This window comes from Orcinus orca, chromosome 8, assembly GCF_937001465.1.
Source record: "Orcinus orca chromosome 8, mOrcOrc1.1, whole genome shotgun sequence".
In the NCBI taxonomy this organism is placed as follows: domain Eukaryota; kingdom Metazoa; phylum Chordata; class Mammalia; order Artiodactyla; family Delphinidae; genus Orcinus; species Orcinus orca.
The window spans coordinates 2517891-2536707 of NC_064566.1; the positions used below are offsets into that span (position 1 = coordinate 2517891).

The 18817-nt window shown below is 55.0% G+C and overlaps 1 protein-coding gene across 3 annotated transcripts; it reads left to right on the forward strand.

The window, feature by feature from the left end:
- The first annotated feature begins 840 nt into the window (after positions 1-840).
- Positions 841-18313, forward strand: DHCR7 (7-dehydrocholesterol reductase). Of its 3 annotated transcripts, none has more exons than XM_004278056.4 (9): positions 841-932; positions 5933-6062; positions 8433-8530; positions 9106-9328; positions 10778-10868; positions 11628-11841; positions 13609-13813; positions 13981-14112; positions 17086-18313. In XM_004278056.4, the coding sequence occupies exons 2-9, from the start codon at positions 6036-6038 to the stop codon at positions 17548-17550; spliced, it is 1455 nt and encodes a 484-aa protein (XP_004278104.1). In that variant the 5' UTR covers positions 841-932; positions 5933-6035; the 3' UTR covers positions 17551-18313. The 3 variants fall into 3 exon arrangements, with proteins under 3 accessions (XP_004278104.1, XP_033258399.1, XP_033258398.1); XM_033402508.2 differs by lacking the exon at positions 841-932 and adding an exon at positions 1052-1220 and having other exon boundaries at positions 5933-6048; XM_033402507.2 differs by lacking the exon at positions 841-932 and adding an exon at positions 1054-1220.
- The last annotated feature ends 504 nt before the right edge of the window (positions 18314-18817 follow it).

The window sequence follows — 18817 nt, forward strand, 5'->3', positions numbered from 1 at the left end:
TTCTTTAATGGTTAAAGCAGATGTACACCGCACGTTTAATGGGCCACGAACAGGCTGTTTTGGTGAGCCTGGAGTTCAGGGCGAACCACGTACAAGCCGGAATGACTCCCTCACACCCTGACCTGTGAACATTTCTCTTATCACTGCCCAGGGGACAACTCTGAGGGGCTGTCTTATTAGGGGGCTTCCCCACGTGGTTGACCTAAGCTGCTGCTCGCATCCCCACTCAGCTTCTCTCTCCACCCAGCCCTGCACACTGTGAGCGCACCCTAAACTCCACCTCCCGGTCCCTTCCTGGGGAAGGCCTGTGGTGGCCTCCTAGCGGCGGGCTCTCCCCGACACCCCTGAATAAAGCTGCTACCCACACACCCTGTTTTGATCTTCTCCGCACCACTTTCCACCATCTGACACCCTATATGCCTGCCCGATTGTTTATTGATTACGCACCACCACTACCGCGCGTGCGTCCCAAGAGCAGGGATTTTGGTCTGTTTTGTGGGTTGTTGTGGACCCGGCAATCTGTACACCACAGGCTCAGCGTGGGCTGCGCGCCTTTGAAGCCCCATTGGCAGAAGAGGAAACTGAGGCTGGGGATCTAAGCCGCTTGCCCACCACCACCGGTGGGGACGAACCCCCCTCCCCACCCTCCCAGCCTGGGCGGGGCTCCCCGGCCCTTAGGGAGGCTGTGCGCGGGACTGGCCCTCAGCTGTCAATCTCGCTCCCAGCGGCTGCCGAATGGAGCGCGCGGTGGCCCGGAGTCAGCCCAGGGGGTGGGGCGAGGCGCCGCGGCCAATCGCGGGGCGCGAGGGCGCCGGGCCTCACAGGGCCCGTTTCCGATTGGTCACCTGCCATTACGCCACATCTTGGGACGACCGGCCTGGAGCGCGCGAGTAGGAGCGGGTGCGGAGCCGGACGCGGAGACTGGCGCTCAGGTAAGCGGGCCAGCTGCGCAAGTGTGAGACGCGCGCAGGGGAGCGGGGGGGCGAGCAGGTCCGGGGGCGTGCGCAGGTCAGGGGTGGGATGGGTGCGCGCAGGAGCGTGGAGGGGGGCTAGTGCTCTGGCGAGGAGGAGATGCGTGCTCAGGTGGGCAGGGGTGCGTGCGTGCAGGTGAGCAGAGGCCGGAGATCTAGGGGCGCAGGTTGGCCACCCGAAGACGGCCTTTCGGAGATGCTCCGTCCCCCGGTGGTCGGGAGATCCCGGAGGAGCCGGGGCGGAGCCAGGTGGGTGCTTCCTGCGGCGGGTGGGCCGGTTCCTTCCTCGGGTGCCCCGCGTGAGCGGATGCAGTTTTCTGTTGAGGAAACGCGGATAATTTGTCTTTGCTCACCGAGAAGGTGGGAGCAGGTAGCAGGAGACTCTGAATTGCTTTACTAGGAATAGATTAATGGGGGGGGGGTGAGGGGGGGTCGATGCACGGCGGGCAGGGCAGGGAGTGCTCACAAAAGACCAAACGCTCCCTCTTTTCTTTTCCAGCTTTCCCGACTAACTTAAATAATGATGTATTGCCTCTTTCCTGGACATTTTATAATTTTATGAAAAAGGTTTTTAAGGGTAGGGATTGCTCTGGTGATATTCCCGACAAAAGGTAAAGAAAGGAGACAGGAAAGTTGGAAATGAGGAATCGTGTTTATCAAAAGTGGTGTGTGAGACCTGTTATTTACTGGGTGTTTCCTGAGTGTCCGGCACTGGGCTGGGTGCTTTGACCTTAATTCTCAGAACAACCTGTGTACTTGGCATCGCCCCCATCTTACAGATGAGGAGACTGAGGCTCCCGAGAGGTGAAGTGACGTGTAGAGTCATGTACTTAGCGGCAGAGCCGGGGTTCAAACCCAGAGATACCAGCTACATGACTTTGGTTTGGGGGGAAGAGCCCCGTCGGCAATGCCTGCATTTAGTAGGGGGGTGGGGGTGGGGATGAGAAGCTGAGAAGCTTGGGGTTTGCAGAGGCCAGGTGGTGGTTGAGCAGCCCCAGGCACCTTGAAGGTCCCCAGGAAGGCGGCAGGAACAGGTCTGAGGAGGATGCAGTTACCCCACCTGCAGGACACTCGCCACTCAAAAACCAGGACGGTTTGCCAGGCAGAAACCCAGAAACAACCATGCACAATTAATTCTTGGAAAACTTCCCACAAAATCCTTTTACGTAACTACTGCTGCTAAAAAAAAAAGTTGCAGATTTATGCAGCAGATCTACCTATTTATGTAGAAGATCTACCTAGTAGAAAGCTGCTTTCTAAGATCAGAGAAAGTGAAGAAACAAACTTACAAAAGAGTTTAGAGGTAAACGAATTTTGGGGGAGAAAAAGGAGGGAGAGTGGGTGTGTATCGTGTGACAAGTAGCTCGTGAGACAATCCGGAGAATACACAGCAAAATTCAGTGACTCCAGGGGCTGGATTGAGGGGATTTGTTGTCTGACTTTCAAACTTCTGTTGCAGCGATGGTGTTACAGTGAGTGTATATTTTGCAACTTTCAAAAAACAGAAACCCTGTACCTGCAGTCAAAGCTGCAGTTTACCCTTTCGAATCAGAGGTCATCGTTTCTGGAATTTCCTTCCAGGGCTCACATGTATTTCTGGAGGCCTCAGAAGCGCCCCAGGAGCGGGTTGCCATGCCCCAGCCAGGACCTCAACCCTCCCCAGAGAAGCCAGGCCAGAGCTGTCCAGTGCCAAGAGCAGCCTCTGCATTTGTCAATTGGGGCTTGTGAATTGCATGCGCCAGTTGAGGGAGTGACCATCGGCAGAGGGCTGGTGGGGGGGGATGCAAAAAAGCTGCAGGTAAACCCAAGAATGACCCCCGAAATCACTCCCCTATGCCTTGAGAGCAGATGACCTCTCTGACCCCGGAGAGAGCCACAGATGTTCCCAGAATTGTGCCCTAAGAACTCCAAGAGCTGTACCAACAACTCATTTCATCGTTGTTAAATTATTTTATTATACAAGTGTCCACTAGACAAACTAGGAAAAGACGGGGCGGGGGGGGGAAAGCCCACGTGGATGTCCCACACTACTGAGGGTTTGGGTATACGGCTTTTTGAATAGTTTTTTAGTGATAGACCGTCTTGTGGCTTGCCCTTGTGCTGTAACATACCAGGGAACTTTCTGCCACGTTAAGCTCATTCTTTTTAACAGTTGCTGAGTATTCCCCTGCACCGGTGTGTCAGTGTTTCTCTCACCTGTGGGTTTACACAGCCATCTGTATGTGTCCCAGGATAAATTCGTACAAGTAAATGCTGGGTCAACCTGAAGGTCTACCTGGCCTCTGAAATTGTTCTCCCACCAGGAGAGCAGCTGCCCAACTCTCACCGGTTCTGAATTATGTCATTCCTTTAAGTCCAAGTTGGGGCATGTCTGTATTTTTCAGTGTCTACCACTCCTTGGACTAACAAATTTCCAAAACAGAACCCCTGCTGTTCCGATAACATTCCAACTAAATGTTTCTGTATGTATGTTAGGATAGTACCTGATGCAGGACTCAGAAAGGTTGGCTCTTGTCATCACTACTCTGAATTTTACTCCACAGTCTCCCAAGTGTGTCACAGAGGGTGGCGTGCACGCAGACCCAGCTCTGTCCCTGTAGGTCTGTGCTAACAACTTGTTCCGCTTTCCTCGCCTCAACCCCCTCATCTGTAAAATGGGCCTAATGATGGCAACTCTCCAGGATTGGGGTGGGAATTCTATGAGCTGATGGGTGCTTGGAGCTTGGTAGATGCTCAATAAATAGTCGTCACCTATGATAGGTTGTATCCAGGATCTCACGTTCTTTTAATACCCTGCGGCTTCCCCATCAGGAGTCAGAGCCTGCTTCCCCTCCCCTTGAAAGCTGGTGGGCTTGTGACTCAGTGTAGCCAGATGAATGTGCTGGGCTGACGCGGGGCAGAAAAGGCAGCTCGGGCACCTCCTCCCACTGCCTTGAGTCCGCCATGCTGGGAGGAAGCCCAAGCTAGCCCACACCGAGCGAGCACGGTGATGAGCCGCCGCTCCGGGACACCCCAGGCCATAGCTACTTAGCCAGCCTCCCCAGATTCCCAACCCACGGGAACAAAGGACGAAAGACTGTTTGTTTGTTTTGTTTTGACCGCACCCCTCAGCTTGTGGGATCTTAGTTCCCCGACTGGGGATTGAACCTGTGCCCTTAGCCGTGAAAGCATGGAGTCCTAACCGCTGGACTGCCAGGGAAGTCCTGATAGATTGTTGTTTTAAACCACTACGTTGAGGAGTGATGAGCTGTGCAGTGGGTAACAGAACCCTCTGGGGTCGGGCCTTGCAGGTGCATCCCCCTTAGACCTCTGACAGGCCAAACGTCACCCCGATGCCCTGTGTGAGCCCCACTGAGCCTTCCTGAGGCCTGGGTGGTGCTGGTGGCGGTGTCGGCAGTAGCCGACTCTGGGGCGGACTCTGATGGGGCTTGGGTGGGGCTCTGAGCACTTGGCCCCGTGACCTCATTTACCCGACAGAGTAAGTTACTTTGCGGATGAGGAAACGAAGCTTAGCGGAGAACTTGCAGCCTTGAGGGTGACATCTGGGCCTCCTGGGGGTTCACCATGCCATCCCATCCCTGCCATGCGTCTCCAAATACCAAACCCTCAAGATACCGAAAGAACTGCCACGGGGCTTAAGCCTTCTGTTGTGTGCACCCCGGGCTGTCGATGGTGATGTTCTCAGCTATAGAACATTGGAGGCACTCACCTGGACTGCTTTGCTGTGAGGAGCCCACAGACGTCTCCCCCGCCGGGGCCATGTCGTGGCCAGACTGGCCCTTGAGGTTCTCACCATGATTGCAGGACGCCTTCAGCAAAAACCGTCATGGAACGTTGAGGAACGAGATTTGTTGCTCACGGGTCCTGTGGGTACACGCAGCCAGCTTGTGGGTAGAAAGAGGGTGCGGGTGTGGGGCTGGGCTCTGCCTTTATGAGGGCGTGAGGGCGGGGTGTCTAGGCTTCACGGGGTCACTCTTTATTGGTGAATTTAAAGCATAGGAACAGGAATTAGGGTGTGGGAAGGGAGCAGCGCGGTTACTCAAGCTGTCAGTCGCTAGGTTACCCCGGACTTCCTGAGTGAGGGCCCTTCGTGGGTTGGGGGACGCCTCGGTCCTTATCTGGTGGTTCTGCTGGTGGCTATGTGTTTATTCAAGGTGGATGGCTTTTGAAATGGACGCTTACTGTCAGGCACTCACACTACATCATCCCAAACCCTCAGGAGAAACATCCCTTTATCTTTGGCCTGTGGAACTCAAAATCCGGCCCAGGGAGCTGACCAGGGTGCCCCCAGGCATTTCCCTGGCTCCTTCCCGGGTGTGGACACGAAACCTCCTTTATCCAGCTTTAACAACAAGCGCAGAACCTCGTGTGTGTTTGTGTGTGTGGGGGGGGGGCTTTGATGCCCCAAGACACTCAGGAAGGTCCCAGGTCCAGTGCGTCTGCTGAGAACCAGCCTCCGAGCCCAGATTACTGTCAGTGGTGCCCCATATTCCTGAGATCTCACTGGCTCCTAGAACGTGCGGTGGGAACGTGCAGGCTCTAGCGGGGCTTGATCCGGGTCAGTGGCACAAATGGCTTGTAGAAACGGTTCAGAGGCACGTGAGCTGCCTGGCGTGAGTCTGCAAAGAAGCCAGCTTTGGCTCGTTGCTGTTCACCAGCTCTGTGTCTGCCGTGTCAAGGCTCATCTGCAAGACAACTCCTCCCTGAAGCCCTCCATCCAGCTCTGCCCGTTGTTGATCAGTGCTTACTCTTCGGCAGGCGGTGTGGGTGCCAGGCGGAGAAGCTGCGCGATAAGATTGCCTTCTCCTGGGGGATCCCCACCCGCGGGGGCCTCTTGTGCTTTAGAACCCCTAGGCGCTGAGCTTGCGCCTTTCAGTTGGTCCCAGCGGCGGGCCTCGAGAAAATACCATCTGGGTCCTTATCTCCCTTTGTTCCCCTGAGTCTCTTCGTGTCCCCTGCAGGACTTTGTTCAGCGGGTTGAAAAGGATCAAGCAGGCCTTGTGGAGCGTGGGAATCTAGCGACTTGAAAGGGGGCAGTTCAAGAAGGAAAATCTGCGTTCTGCCATGAAACCGCTTGGTAAGAGGTTGGAGGTAAGCCCATCTCAGCACTGCTGCTCCTGGGCAAAGGCAGGGACTTTTCAGCTTTGGAGAAGTAGAGGCAGCTGGTCCCTCAGCTCCTGGTATCAATTCTCGTCTGACTCTTAGCAAAACAATAAATTACATCCAGAATGCCACCCTGTGCCCTATTTTCAGCCATCTCCTGCCAAGGATGTTACTTACACCTTTATTAAAAATTCAGTGCTTATGACAGAGGGGTGAATGAACGCTATTATAAGCTCAGAATAATTATTTGGGCTTGTTTTAATCCCTAGAAGATACGCTTCTTCCTTTCGGCTTTCCACATTTAGTTCTCAGCCTGTACATTTCTGGCCCTTTTGCAACTTTCCAGCACGTTAGATCAGAGTAGCTGCTATGTACCAGGCTCGGTATTCTGTGTTTTGGGGCTGTAAAGATGAGTGGTCCCTGCCTATAAAGAACTCTTCAGCCTGCCTTGTACATCGCAGATGCTCCACAAACTAACCTGTGTAAATTAAGTGATGTGGCTGCAGTTTTCATTACTGAAAAATTGTAAATGAATACACAGTTGTATTAAAGTAATTCATGTTCCCATTTAGAATAAAATCAGTGTTAAGAGGCTTATATATAAAGTGAACAGTTCCGTGACTCGTCTCATAGCCTCACTTCCCAGAAGCGAATACTTTTCATTCCCTTAGCTACTTTCGTGTGGTTTTCACCTGCTTCTCTCTAAACCATTTCCTTTCAGCGCTCCCAGCTTTACACGCTTCCTTCTATACATCTAGTAGTCAGTCAGTCATCAGAGTTTACATGGTTCTGGCAAAGTTATTATTATTTACTGTTAAGCTAACTAATGTACTATCATTATGGTTTGGGTGTTTTTCCCCCTTTGTATGGCTTTTTAATCTTTCTGGAGTCAATGGTCGCCTCCCTTTTTCCATACACTCAGGTTTCTGTGTATCTATCACTAATTTTTTTTCTGCATGTTTTAACAGAGCCGTCATACATATCAATGATTGTTCTACACACTCGAACACAACAAAATGTGTCATTTCCATTCCTCCCTCACCCCTGTAGCCATTCGTCTTGTGCCGGTGTGGACCAGTTACTGTCTGGTCCACTGCACAGCTGTTCTCTTGGGACTTCCTCTTGTCCTTTCACTGGGCATTTCTTTAGCAGCTTTCTTGGATCCTGTGTCTTCTCTGAATAATAGTTAACCTGGGAATAGAACTGTAGGTTGAAATAAGTTTCCGTCAGAATTTTGAGTTTTCCACCCTTGTTTTCTAGAATCCAGCCTGCTGCTGGTGTGACTCTTAATCCTGGATTTTTTCTGAAAGCTTTTAAGATCATCTTTTTTTTAATGCCTGATATTTGGAACCTTGACAATTGTGAACTTGTTCTAGACGTGGAGACGTCACTGCTTCCCCCATATTATGACCACTGGTTGGCTTGTATGTTGGTACAAGATGAGTGGCTATGGGTGGGAGAGAGGAATGGAAATGATAAATTGTGTTGGGAGTATGTAGAAAAATTATTAATATGTATGATAGCGCTGTTAGAGCATTCAGAAAAAAAAGTTAGTGATAGATGCATGGGAACCTTAGAAAATGGAAAAAGTGAGGCAACCATTAACTCCAGGAAAAATAAAAAGTCGTATACTGAGGAGGGGACATTTTATAGGAGACCTGAATGAGGAGACCTGTAGAGCGTGTTCTAAGCTGAGAAGTAGCAGGTGTCATGAACAAGATAAACCACATTTAAGGATTGGTAGGGAAATCTAGAAAAATGGTACAGATGAACCGGTTTGCAAGGCAGCAATAGAGGCACAGATGTAGAGAACAAACGTACAAACACTAAGGGGGGAAAGTGGCAGGGGAGGTGGGGGTAGTGGTGGTGGTGTGATGAACTGGGAGATTGGGATTCACATGTATACACTAATATGTATAAAGTAGATAACTAATAAGAACCTGCTTATAACAGATAAATAAATAAAATTTTAAAAAAAAGGATTGGTAGAGACCTCCTTGTGCCTGGAGCAGAGGGTATGAAGGGAGAGTGGGGAAGAGGGGAGGAAGGAGCACATTGTGGGAGGGTTCTGAGCCACAGGTGTCTGGGTTCACGTAGTAAGAAGGATGTTCTGCTGTCGTTGGAAAATGAATGGAGACAGGCAAGAGCAGAAGTAGGGCCATGTGGGAGGTTATTGCGGGTTCCAGGAGTGAGTCTAAGATGCACTGATCTCTTCCCTGCCTGGAATCTCCCATCTAGGACAAGATAAAGAATAGGTGAATGAAGGAGGCCAGCCCTGTGGGGCCTGTGAACAGTGGCAGGGAGGTGCAGTGTCCGTTTGTCACGGGACGATCTGAACGCAGTGTCTCCTTCCCTCAGGGCCCAATGGCTGCAAAGTCACAGTCCAACGACCCCAAAACCAAGAGTCCTGGCAGCATCAGCAAGGCCGCGACCCATGGGCAGTGGGGCCGTGCCTGGTAAGGCTCTCACCCATCTTCCCAGCTAGAAAGTAAAGTGGAATCTCAGTGAGAGTTTGCCAGCCTTTGGGATTTCATGAACCTATTTAAAAAATTCTTTTTATCAGCAAGACTATCATTAGTAGCAGTTTCCCCTTTTAGAGAGTGAGGAATTACAAGAAGAAGAAACTAAAAACTGATTCCAAGGACAGCTGGTGCCCTTGTACCGCCCTCACTGTGCAGCGCATGGGGGTCATGGTTGTCGAGCCATAGAGTGCTGGGGACTTGGTGAATGTCCCCCATGGCCCAGAACGGGAAGCCTCTGGCCACCTGGGTTGTGAAAGGCCTTCTGCCTTTCGTGCCCTGGGCCCTGGGCTTTCTGGGGGTGCCCACGGGTCTGTCGGCCTTCAGACTGCTTACAGTGGAGCATGCAGGTGGGGAGCCTTCCCCAGGCAGTGGGGGCCTTTGCGCTGCGAGCTGACAGCCTTCTCTTGGGAAGCGCTGGCGGGTTTGCACGTGGAGCAGAGCATCCCGTGCATCGGGTCGGAGGGTCGGGAGGGCGCCACGTGACCTCCTACCGTCCGTCCGCCCCACAGGGAGGTGGACTGGTTTTCCCTGGCAAGCGTCACCTTCCTGCTGCTGTTTGCACCCTTCATCGTGTACTATTTCATCATGGCCTGCGACCAGTACAGCTGCTCCCTGACGGCCCCCTTGGTGGACATCGCCACTGGGCAGGCTCGACTCTCAGACATCTGGGCCAAGACGCCACCTGTGACGATGAAAGCGGCCCAGATCTACGTGGCATGGGTCACGTTCCAGGTCAGCCCTCCCGGCCGCCGGCCACCATGGGCGGGGCTCCGCCTCTGCAGAGCGTCCCCTCCTGCCGGGACAGTCCTGACCCCTTGTCAGGGGTGGAGTCCTGGCTCACACTGGCGTCCTCATTCCCGGGACCCAGCAGGGAATCACCTGCAGCCCGAGGGACTTAGCTCTGTCTTCAGATCAAGGGCACCTGGTGGCATTTCAGTGTCTGACTCGCTTTCCGCGGAGCCTCCTCGAGGTTCAGGGCTGTGCCCAGCCCTGCGGGGACCTGCCGAGCAGGAAGCAGGACCCCGTGGCAAAGCGTGAGGGCATGGCCCACCAGGGAAGCCCCACGCACAATGGGGAGCTTATCCTAAAGGGCCGCTCTCAGTCTCAGCAAAGCCAAGGCTGTGTCCCCAGCAGGTGGTTGCACAGACCTGTCCAAGGACAGCCTTGGCTCTGCTGTGACCCCACTGGCCTCCCAACCAGGAGGAGTTCATCAGAAGGCTGTCTGCACCATGAACTTGGTGAGCAGGTGGTGTTTATTATCTGAACCCAGGAGGTTTCCAGGGAAACGGTGCTGTGAGATGCCACCCCCTCCCCGCCCTGGGGTTTCCTGTTCTAAAGGAAGACTTTGACCACTACTAGCTGTTTCTCCCCACATTCCCAGCTTTCGAGCTTCAGATTCCCTCTCATTTTAGGTCTCTTGGTCCCTTTGGGTAAAAAGTGATTCAGAGCAGCGAGAGTCACAGTAGCCTAAAGGCAGAAACAGCCCACGTGTCCATCGACAGTTATGGACACACACAATGTGATCCATCCACGTGGTGGCATGGTGTTCTGCCGTAAAAAGGAATGAAGGTCTGACACAGGCTACAGCGTGGACGGACCTTCAGAACACGATGCTCAGTGAAAGAAATTAGCAACAAAGGGATACATCCTGTCTGATTCTGTTTATGTGAAAAGTCCAGGATGGGCAAATGCATAGGGACAGAGAGTGGGTTAGTGGTTGTCAGGGGCTGGTGGGCAGGGGCCGAGGGGAGTGACTGCTTGTGGGTGTGGGGTTCCCTTTGGAGGGGGTGAAACTGTTCTCTATGTAGACATTGGGGAGGGCTGCACGAGCTTGGGAGCGCACTGAACACTTCCGGCGAACACTTTCAAAAGGGTGAGTCGTCCAGAATGTGAACTAGTGGGTTCTCCCGAGGGGAGTGGCCGAGTCCCGTGGGGAGGCGGCTTGGGCGCTCTGAGTAGTGATGAGTCTCCTGTTCAGGGCCCCCTTCAAAGCCCGCAGTCAGCCTGCAGCCAGAGCTCCCGGCGCTATAGACTCCTGGAAGAAATAACTGGCTATGAGTAGGCTCTCTCCCGTTCCTTCGGCGCCTCCCCGTTTATCATCTCGGTTAACAAAGCAAGGCTGTGTCGAAGCACAGCAGCCCCAGCTCACAGGGGATTCAGCGGAAAATCTCTGTGTCTCAGGTGCTTCTGTACGTGCTGCTTCCTGACTTCTGCCACAAGTTTCTGCCGGGCTACGTGGGGGGCGTTCAGGAGGGCGCCATGACTCCTGCAGGTGAGCTGGGCCCCGCCCCTGCTGCCCACCACCTGTGGCAGCTCTGCCCTCCCTTCATCTCACGGGGCCTCCCCCCACCCCCGCCCCCGCGCAGCTGCCATCCCAAAGGCTGCCCCCGGACAAAGTAAAAACTTTGCTTGGGAATTTCCACACCCCGGGACCGCCCCAGATTCGAGGTGGGAAGTCACCTTCTCAGTCGGAACGGAATGCGCCCTGCCCCACACTGGCTGTGTAGCCGGGCTCATGGAGCTTCTCCCCAGCGGCGACGCTTCGAGTCCCCCAGGGGCACCTGGTGGGACGGGGCTTTTGTTAAGGGGTCCTTGGGGCTGCCTGGCCCATTCATTCCCCGCAGTCACTGAGACCCCACCCCAGCACACAGAGAGCACCTGGTCCCTCAGGGAGGCTGCTGGGTCCCCCGCCAGGTACCCTAGGGGACGCTCGTCCGCTTCTGCTGTAGCTCAGCCCCAGCCTCCGGCAAACTGCAGGCTGGTGACTCAGCCTCTGGCTGGTTCCAGACATTCCGCACCCTCTCACCCTTCCAGGAACTCGGCAAGCAGGAGTGGTTAGTCCCCAGCTCACAGCGTGAGGTGTGCCGCGGGCATTTTGACCCTAGGGGCCCGAATGGCAGCAGCAGCTGACTGGCTATCAAGCCTGGGGTCTGGGGACCCCGGCAGCTGAGGCCCAGAAAGGCGGCAGGGCCGGAGCCAGGAGCTGTTGCAGCTGGGGGAACGCCTCCGATCTTCCCTCTTCCCTCCGCAGGAATCGTCAACAAGTATGAGATCAACGGCCTGCAAGCCTGGCTCATCACGCATCTCCTCTGGTTTCTTAATTCCTACCTCCTCGCCTGCTTCTCTCCCACCATCATCTTTGACAACTGGATCCCGCTGCTCTGGTGTGCCAACATTCTGGGCTACGCCGTCTCCACCTTCGCCATGATCAAGGGCTACTTCTTCCCCACCGATGCCCGAGACTGGTACGTCCTCAGCGGCCGGTCGAGCCCAAGATGGAGAGCAGGTGCCTTTTTCTGTTACCTTGGGCTGGGAGGTTGCAGAGCCCTGAGGACTGAGAATCCTTGAAGGAGGAGCTTAAGGGAACCTGATGGACTCTGGGAAGCATCCTTTCCAAATGTCTGGGTGGCTTCTCCTGCCTTAGGGAGGATGCAGTTGAAGACGGCCGAGTCCATCTCTGGTGGCCGAGCTGTGTCGTGTAGGGCTGTCAGGGAGCGGGGGGGTGGAAAAGGCGTATTCTGGTCGGGTGGCAAAGACAGTCCATCACCTCTTTTTCTGGAACGTCAATGTGGCCTGAAACAGTCTTAGTGAGGAGTCCTGTTTTCTCAGTGGCTTTAATGTAAGAACTTCCCAGGGAGAGCCTTACTGATGGGTGTCCATTCTCATGGGGCCCTGGGTTGGATAGTTATCAACCATGCATCCATCTCTCCTTCATCTATCCATCTATCCAGTTCTTCGTCCATTCATCCACCCACCCATCCACCCATCTGCCCATCCATCCACCCATCCAACTCATCCATCCATCCACCTACCCATGCACCCATCCACCCATCCATTCATCCATCCATCCCCCATCCCTTCCTCCACCCCTCCCTCCCTCCCTCCCTTCCTGTCTCCCTGTATCCATCCATTCACCCATGCACCCATTCATCCAGCCCATTTATCCATCCATCCACTCTTCCCCCCATCCCTCCCTCCCCACCTCCTTCCATCCGTCCATTCATCAAGAGATGTTTGTTGGGTTCCTCCTGTAGACAGGTGTAGGCAGTGGGGCTTTAGGTGTAAACAAGATTCTTATTCTCGGGGTGCTTACATTTTAGTTTGGGGGTCCAAATGAAAATAAAGTATGTTTCCTTTAACTGTTACACCTAAACTCTTAGGAAATGTGTTTGGTTGGTGGTACTTTGAGCCTGTGTGATTTTTTTATCAAATAGTGAGGCTGGTCTTCTAGGACTCATGAAACTCATTTTCTCTGCTTTATAATCACATCCCCTATTGTAGACTTTGTACATTTGGCTTCTTTCTACTTACCCTACCTGAGGGAAATGGACACGAAAATATGTTTCTCTGACTAGCACAGAAATCCCTGTGTATGTACAGCAAGTTATACTTAATGAAGGTCTCCACACGGGTTATCATGGCTGATTCTCTGATCGCTCCTAGAGAGGGCTGTGGGTCAGGTAACCAAGGTAACGAAACATTCAACTTGCCCAGCAAGGGATGGGTGTGGGCCCTGGAGCCAGGCGCCTGGCTCTGAGCAGCACGCTTTCTTTCACATCTACCTTGGCATCACTTACAACTCCACTTGCCCACGGGAGACCCGAATGCCCTGTGAGTCTTTCAGAATAAAATCTCTGTCCAGTCGAGCCAGTTGGGCAGCTCACCTGTGCTGTGCCTCCAGGGAGCCTGGAGTGGGGAGGGAGGACCCTGGGTGCTGGCCCAAGGGAGGCTTAAGCACAGATACAATCGCCCCACCTTCCCTGGAGCAGAGCGAGCAACTCAAGGGCCAGAGGTGAACGTGGAGCGAAGCTCTGAGTCTGCGGGGAGGGAGGGAGGCTGACGCGACCTCTGCCTGCCGCATCCCCGCAGTTCACGGCAGGTCTCCCCCCAGGTCGTCTCTCTTGGGCCTGCCGTACCCAGGCTGGGCTGGGCACCTGTGTCCGTGCCAGCCGCGTAGGCCACTTGTGAGATGCGCTCGTTCACGACACGCATCTGTTCTTTGTATTTTAAAGCAAATTCACAGGCAATTTCCTTTACAACTACATGATGGGCGTTGAGTTTAACCCCCGAATCGGGGAGTGGTTTGACTTCAAGCTCTTCTTCAATGGACGCCCCGGGATCGTCGCCTGGACCCTCATCAACCTGTCCTTCGCAGCCAAGCAGCAGGAGCTCTATGGCCACGTGACCAACTCCATGGTCTTGGTCAACGTCCTGCAGGTAGCCTCTCTGTGGCCCAGGGGGGTGGGAGCTCTGACACCCGGTGGGCGCTGGGGAAGCCTGAAAGCCAGATGGTTTTCAAAAGACCGTAATCTGCCGCCTTTACGTGGGGATCGGCCCCCTTCCCACGTGTCTCTGGTCAGTACACGGCCGCTCCTGTGTTGCAGGCCATCTATGTGCTGGACTTCTTTTGGAACGAAACCTGGTACCTGAAAACCATTGACATCTGCCACGACCACTTCGGGTGGTACCTGGGCTGGGGGGACTGCGTCTGGCTGCCGTACCTCTACACGTTGCAGGTGAGAAGCAGGGGCAGGGAGCCCCCTGTGACGCATGCCCAGCACAGCAGCACACTGAGCTGTAAGGTCCCCGGGCACCCTCAGCGCTGCCCTCGGAGCAGACACAGCTGAGCACGTGCCGAGCCTTGTCGTCACCCAAGTGTCTGTTGTTTTGGGGGGTGTGGGGTGGCGCCAGAACCTGGAGAAGGGAGGCTGCTCCCCTGTTTTAGGAAGAAGAGAAGGCTTAGTGTACGAGTCAGCACAGGCCACTGTAACAAATGCCACGGACCAGGCGGCTTAAACAACAGCGTTCATTGTCTCCCCGTCTGGAGGCTGGAATCCGAGACCCAGGTGTGGGCAGGGCTGGTCCTCCTGAGGCCTCTCTCCTCGGCGTGTAGACGGCCGTCTCCCCCCTGTGTCCTCACAGGATCGTCCCTCTGTGTGTGTCTGTGTCCTGACCTCCTCTTATAAGAACACCAGTCCTGTGGGATCAGGACCCACCCTAGTGGCCGCATTTTACCTTCCTCACCTCTTGAAAGAAAGACATGCAACTCCAAAGACGGTCACATTCTGGGATGCTGGGTGTCAGGACTCCGACATGTGAATCTGGGGGACACAGCTCAGCCCATAGACTGAGAGAAGAAGATGATACGGAGTAAACTTTGGGTCAAAAGAAATGCTTTGGGGGATCTGGGTGGATGGAGGTGGGTATTAGTATTCATGTGTGTTCAAATCTCAAGGCTGAAAGGATGAGAGGCCTTCTTTCCTTCCGTCATTTGCATTTAAGCTTTGAGTATGTACACGCAAGAGTGGAGGAGATGCAGGGGGCCCTGCGCTCTCGGAGCTCACAGCTGGGAGGGAAAGTCCCTGACACAGGCAGTCCAGTGCGGGGAGGGGGAGCTGGACAGGAAGTGGGGTGCTGACCCCTGAGAGAGGGCCAAGGAGGAGCCCCCAGCCAGCAGGTGGGGGTCACAGCCAGGCTGAGAGCAGAATGATGGGTGTGAGGGTAAGAACATTCCAGAAAGGTGGAGTGGGGAATATATCAGGGTGGGGGGGAGGGCAGAGGGGGACATTTAAGGCACAAGACAGTTCAGCGTGGCTGGGACACAGGACGTGGGGGTGGCAGGAAGCCTTGCCCAATTGGAGGCTGGAGGATCAGAGGCCAGCACCGGGTGGGAGGCCTACAGGAGGGGAGTGTTCCAGGCGAGAAGAGGATGCTGGGGGTTGGGGGGCACAGGCTCCGGGAGAAGTTCCCACGAGTAATGAATCAGGCCGGGTCCCCAGGAGAGCCTCAGCACACGCTGCAGAGTCGAGGGTAGAAACCTTGACCGGGGAGCCTGAGGGATCTGGGTTTGCACCTCTGTAGGGCTGCCAGCCGGGGGAGGGGGCCTTGAACTCGTCCCTGAGCATCTCTGAAAAAGCAGGGCGGACATCACCTCTGTTAGGGCTGGGCATCCTCGTTCCTGCACCCGCCGTGTTCTGAGGCTGTTGGGGAATAGGGGCGAGGCCTCATCATGAACCCCCCCGCACCCCTCCCAGCTCACAGAGAACAGCCCTGCTTTCCTCTGCTTGGCACGCGGGCTCCTGTGTAGGGTGGCTGCTTCAGAGGCCTGGCCAGATGCCCACCTGCCCGTTCTGTGAGCAGGTATGAAGAGGTGTGGCGGTGGGGAAAGAGCAGGTTCTAGGGCACTTGAGTGGTTAGCGGTGGCCTGCCTTAAACAGGACGTGCAGGAGTGGAGAGGACCAATGCTAACAGACCTTGTCGGCTGGCCCGGATGTGCGCAGGCAGGTGGTGAGTGGTTGCAGCCAGTCCTGCAGGTGGTGATAACGGGGCCCATGGTACCTGGCTGACTACCCGGTGCAGCAGCGTGAAACAGGATCCCTGGGAGAGCAGGGAAATCACAGCAGAGTGAGCAGGCTTGAGGGGAGAGAGCCCTGGGCTGGGGGCCACAAGTTCTGGACTCTGGTCCCCACGCTGGGTCCTCTGGACGGAGCCTCTGGACTCATTTCTCTGCTTGGCTGGTCGCAGGCTCACTGGTTCCCTGATTTTGTGGACACCATTTTCCAAGCACACAAAGCATTAGCAGTAGATCACACACGCACACACGCACACACGTATGTGTGTTTATTTGATTATGTGACTCTGGCATTCAAGTCCAAAATCTTCAGGGCAGCCAGCAGGCTGGAGGTCCAGGGAAGAGTTGGTATTGCAGCTGGGTCTGCAGGCCGTCCGCTGGTGGAATTCGCTCTTATTCCAGGGATTCTTTCATTCTTGGGGCCTTCCACCGATCAGACGAGGCCCACCTACATTGCAGAGGGTGGTCTGCTTCATTCAGTCTAATTGGAAACATTAATCCCATCTAAAACATAACTTCGTGGGGCTTTCCTGGTGGCGCAGTGGTTGGGAGTCCGCCTGCCGATGCAGGGGATGCGGGTTCGTGCCCCGGTCCGGGAGGATCCCACATGCTGCCGAGCAGCTGGGCCCGTGAGCCATGGCCACTGAGCCTGCGCGTCCGGAGCCTGTGCTCCGCAGTGGGAGGGGCCACAGCGGTGAGAGGCCCGCGTACCGCAAAAAAAAAAAAAAAAAAAAAGATACCTTCGTAACAACTAACGTTTGACCAAGTGTCTGGGTCCTGTGGCCTAGCCAATGTGACACATTAAATTAACCATCACAATATTATATTCAAATAATACTTGTAATATTGTTATATAATATGTATACTATATATGATACACGTGTATGTATGTATGTGTAGACAGACAGATAGATAGGAAGGCAGCTAGGTGGGTAGGTAGGTGGACGTGCAGATTTGCACAGTTACCTGTCTGATCCCACAGCAACCCTCCGGGGCAGGCGCTTCTATTTACAGGAGAGGAAACCGAGGCAGGGCACGGGGGCAGCCGGTCAGGTGCGCAGCAGGGGTTTGAGCCCAGGCCGTGCTCCCGAGCCCGCGGTCCCGCTCAGCCCACTGACCCCTCCCGCTCGCCCTGCAGGGTCTGTACCTGGTGTACCACCCCGTGCAGCTGCCCACCCGCTACTCCCTGGGCGTCCTGCTGCTGGGCCTGCTGGGCTACTACATCTTCCGGATGGCCAACCATCAGAAGGACCTTTTCCGCCGCACGGACGGGCGCTGCCTGATCTGGGGCAGGAAGCCCAGGGTCATCGAGTGCTCCTTCACGTCGGCCGATGAGCAGAAGCACCACAGCAAGCTGCTGGTGTCCGGCTTCTGGGGCGTGGCCCGCCACTTCAACTACACCGGCGACCTGATGGGCAGCCTGGCGTACTGCCTGGCCTGCGGCGGCGGCCACCTCCTGCCCTACTTCTACATCATCTACATGGCCATCCTGCTGACCCACCGCTGCCTGCGGGACGAGCACCGCTGTGCTAACAAGTACGGCCGCGACTGGGAGCGCTACACGGCCGCCGTGCCTTACCGCCTGCTGCCCGGAATCTTCTAAAGGGCCGCCCCGGGAGGAGCCCCCAGCGGGGCAGGGAGGTGAGCTCGAGTCAGGTCCGCTGGGGCAGCGGGATCTCTGCGCCGCACTCCAGGAGCCTCTGCGTCCTCACCTGTAAGATGGAAACAGCCCGGCACTTGTCCTGAGTGGAATTCCGGGGGCTTACCCCGACTGCCTTCTCGCCAGCAGAAGTGACCAGCTTTCTCCATGCGGTGTCCCCAGGGTGGGAGGATGACCTGGCTGGCTCGCAGATGACGCTGTTTCTTCTCTGGGGTCTGAGCCGCCCGCTGCCCAGACAGCAGGAGTCCGACACTGAACGGGATGTCTTCCAGCCCCCGTGGTCAGTCCTGCCCTTACTCTTGCTAAATAAAGTAGAAGTGGACACGTAAGCGGTGGCAGTTATCAATTGACGGCCTCTCAGCCCCAGGTGCAGCCCTGCATCACCTGCTCTGCGGTAGTGAGCTGCGCCCTTCAGACTTCTCTCCTTCGCACGTGCACCTCGTTACCTTTGTCTGTAGAGGGTGCTAAGGGATGCAGCATGAGTAGGGGCATCTTCTGGTTCTGGCTCTTGTACAGACTTGGCTCAGGCAACCCAGAGAACTTGGCCACACCATCCGGGGGCCTCACCCAAGCCTTCCCCAAGGAGACCTGAACCCCAGCCTCGGGGATGGGACACCCTTCACGTGTTTTCTTACCTTGGGCACACTCCTTGACCCGTAGGTATTCTGGGTTTTTTTTTTTTTCAATTTACTTATTTATCTTTGGCTGTGTTGGGTCTTCATTGCTGCGCGCGGGCTTTCTCTAGTTGCGGCGAGTGGGGGCTACTCTTCATTGCAGTGCACGGGCTTCTCACCGCAGTGGCTTCTCTTGTTGCGGAGCACGGGTTCTAGGCGCGCAGGCTTCAGTAGTGGTGGCTTGTGGGCTCTAGAGTGCAGGCTCAGTAGTTGTGGCGCACGGGCTTAGTTGCTCCGTGACACGTGGGATCTTCCCGGACCAGGGCTCAAACCCATGTCCCCTGCATTGGCAGGTGGATTCTTAATGACTGCGCCACCAGGGAAGTCCCCACAGGTATTCTTGACAGCTCTCTTTAGACGTTATGCCCTAGTCGAGTTAATAATTCTTTATTCAGGTGTATCTGGGACGTATTGCAGGTTTGGTTCCAGACCTCCCCAATAAAGCGATTATCACAATAAAGCGAATCACACAAGTGTTTTGGCTTCCCAGTGCGGAGAAAAGTTAGGTTTACACGATTCTGTACTCTTTTAAGTAT

What these genes read in the sequence shown, in the direction of transcription:
- DHCR7 (XM_004278056.4), top strand. Translation starts at nt 6,036, where the DNA reads ATGAAACCGCTTGGTAAGAGGTTGGAG. An exon ending in CGCTTGGTAAGAGGTTGGAG is followed by an intron (nt 6,063 to 8,432) that starts GTAAGCCCATCT and finishes TCCTTCCCTCAG; the next exon opens with GGCCCAATGGCTGCAAAGTC. An exon ending in CCCACCGATGCCCGAGACTG is followed by an intron (nt 11,842 to 13,608) that starts GTACGTCCTCAG and finishes TGTATTTTAAAG; the next exon opens with CAAATTCACAGGCAATTTCC.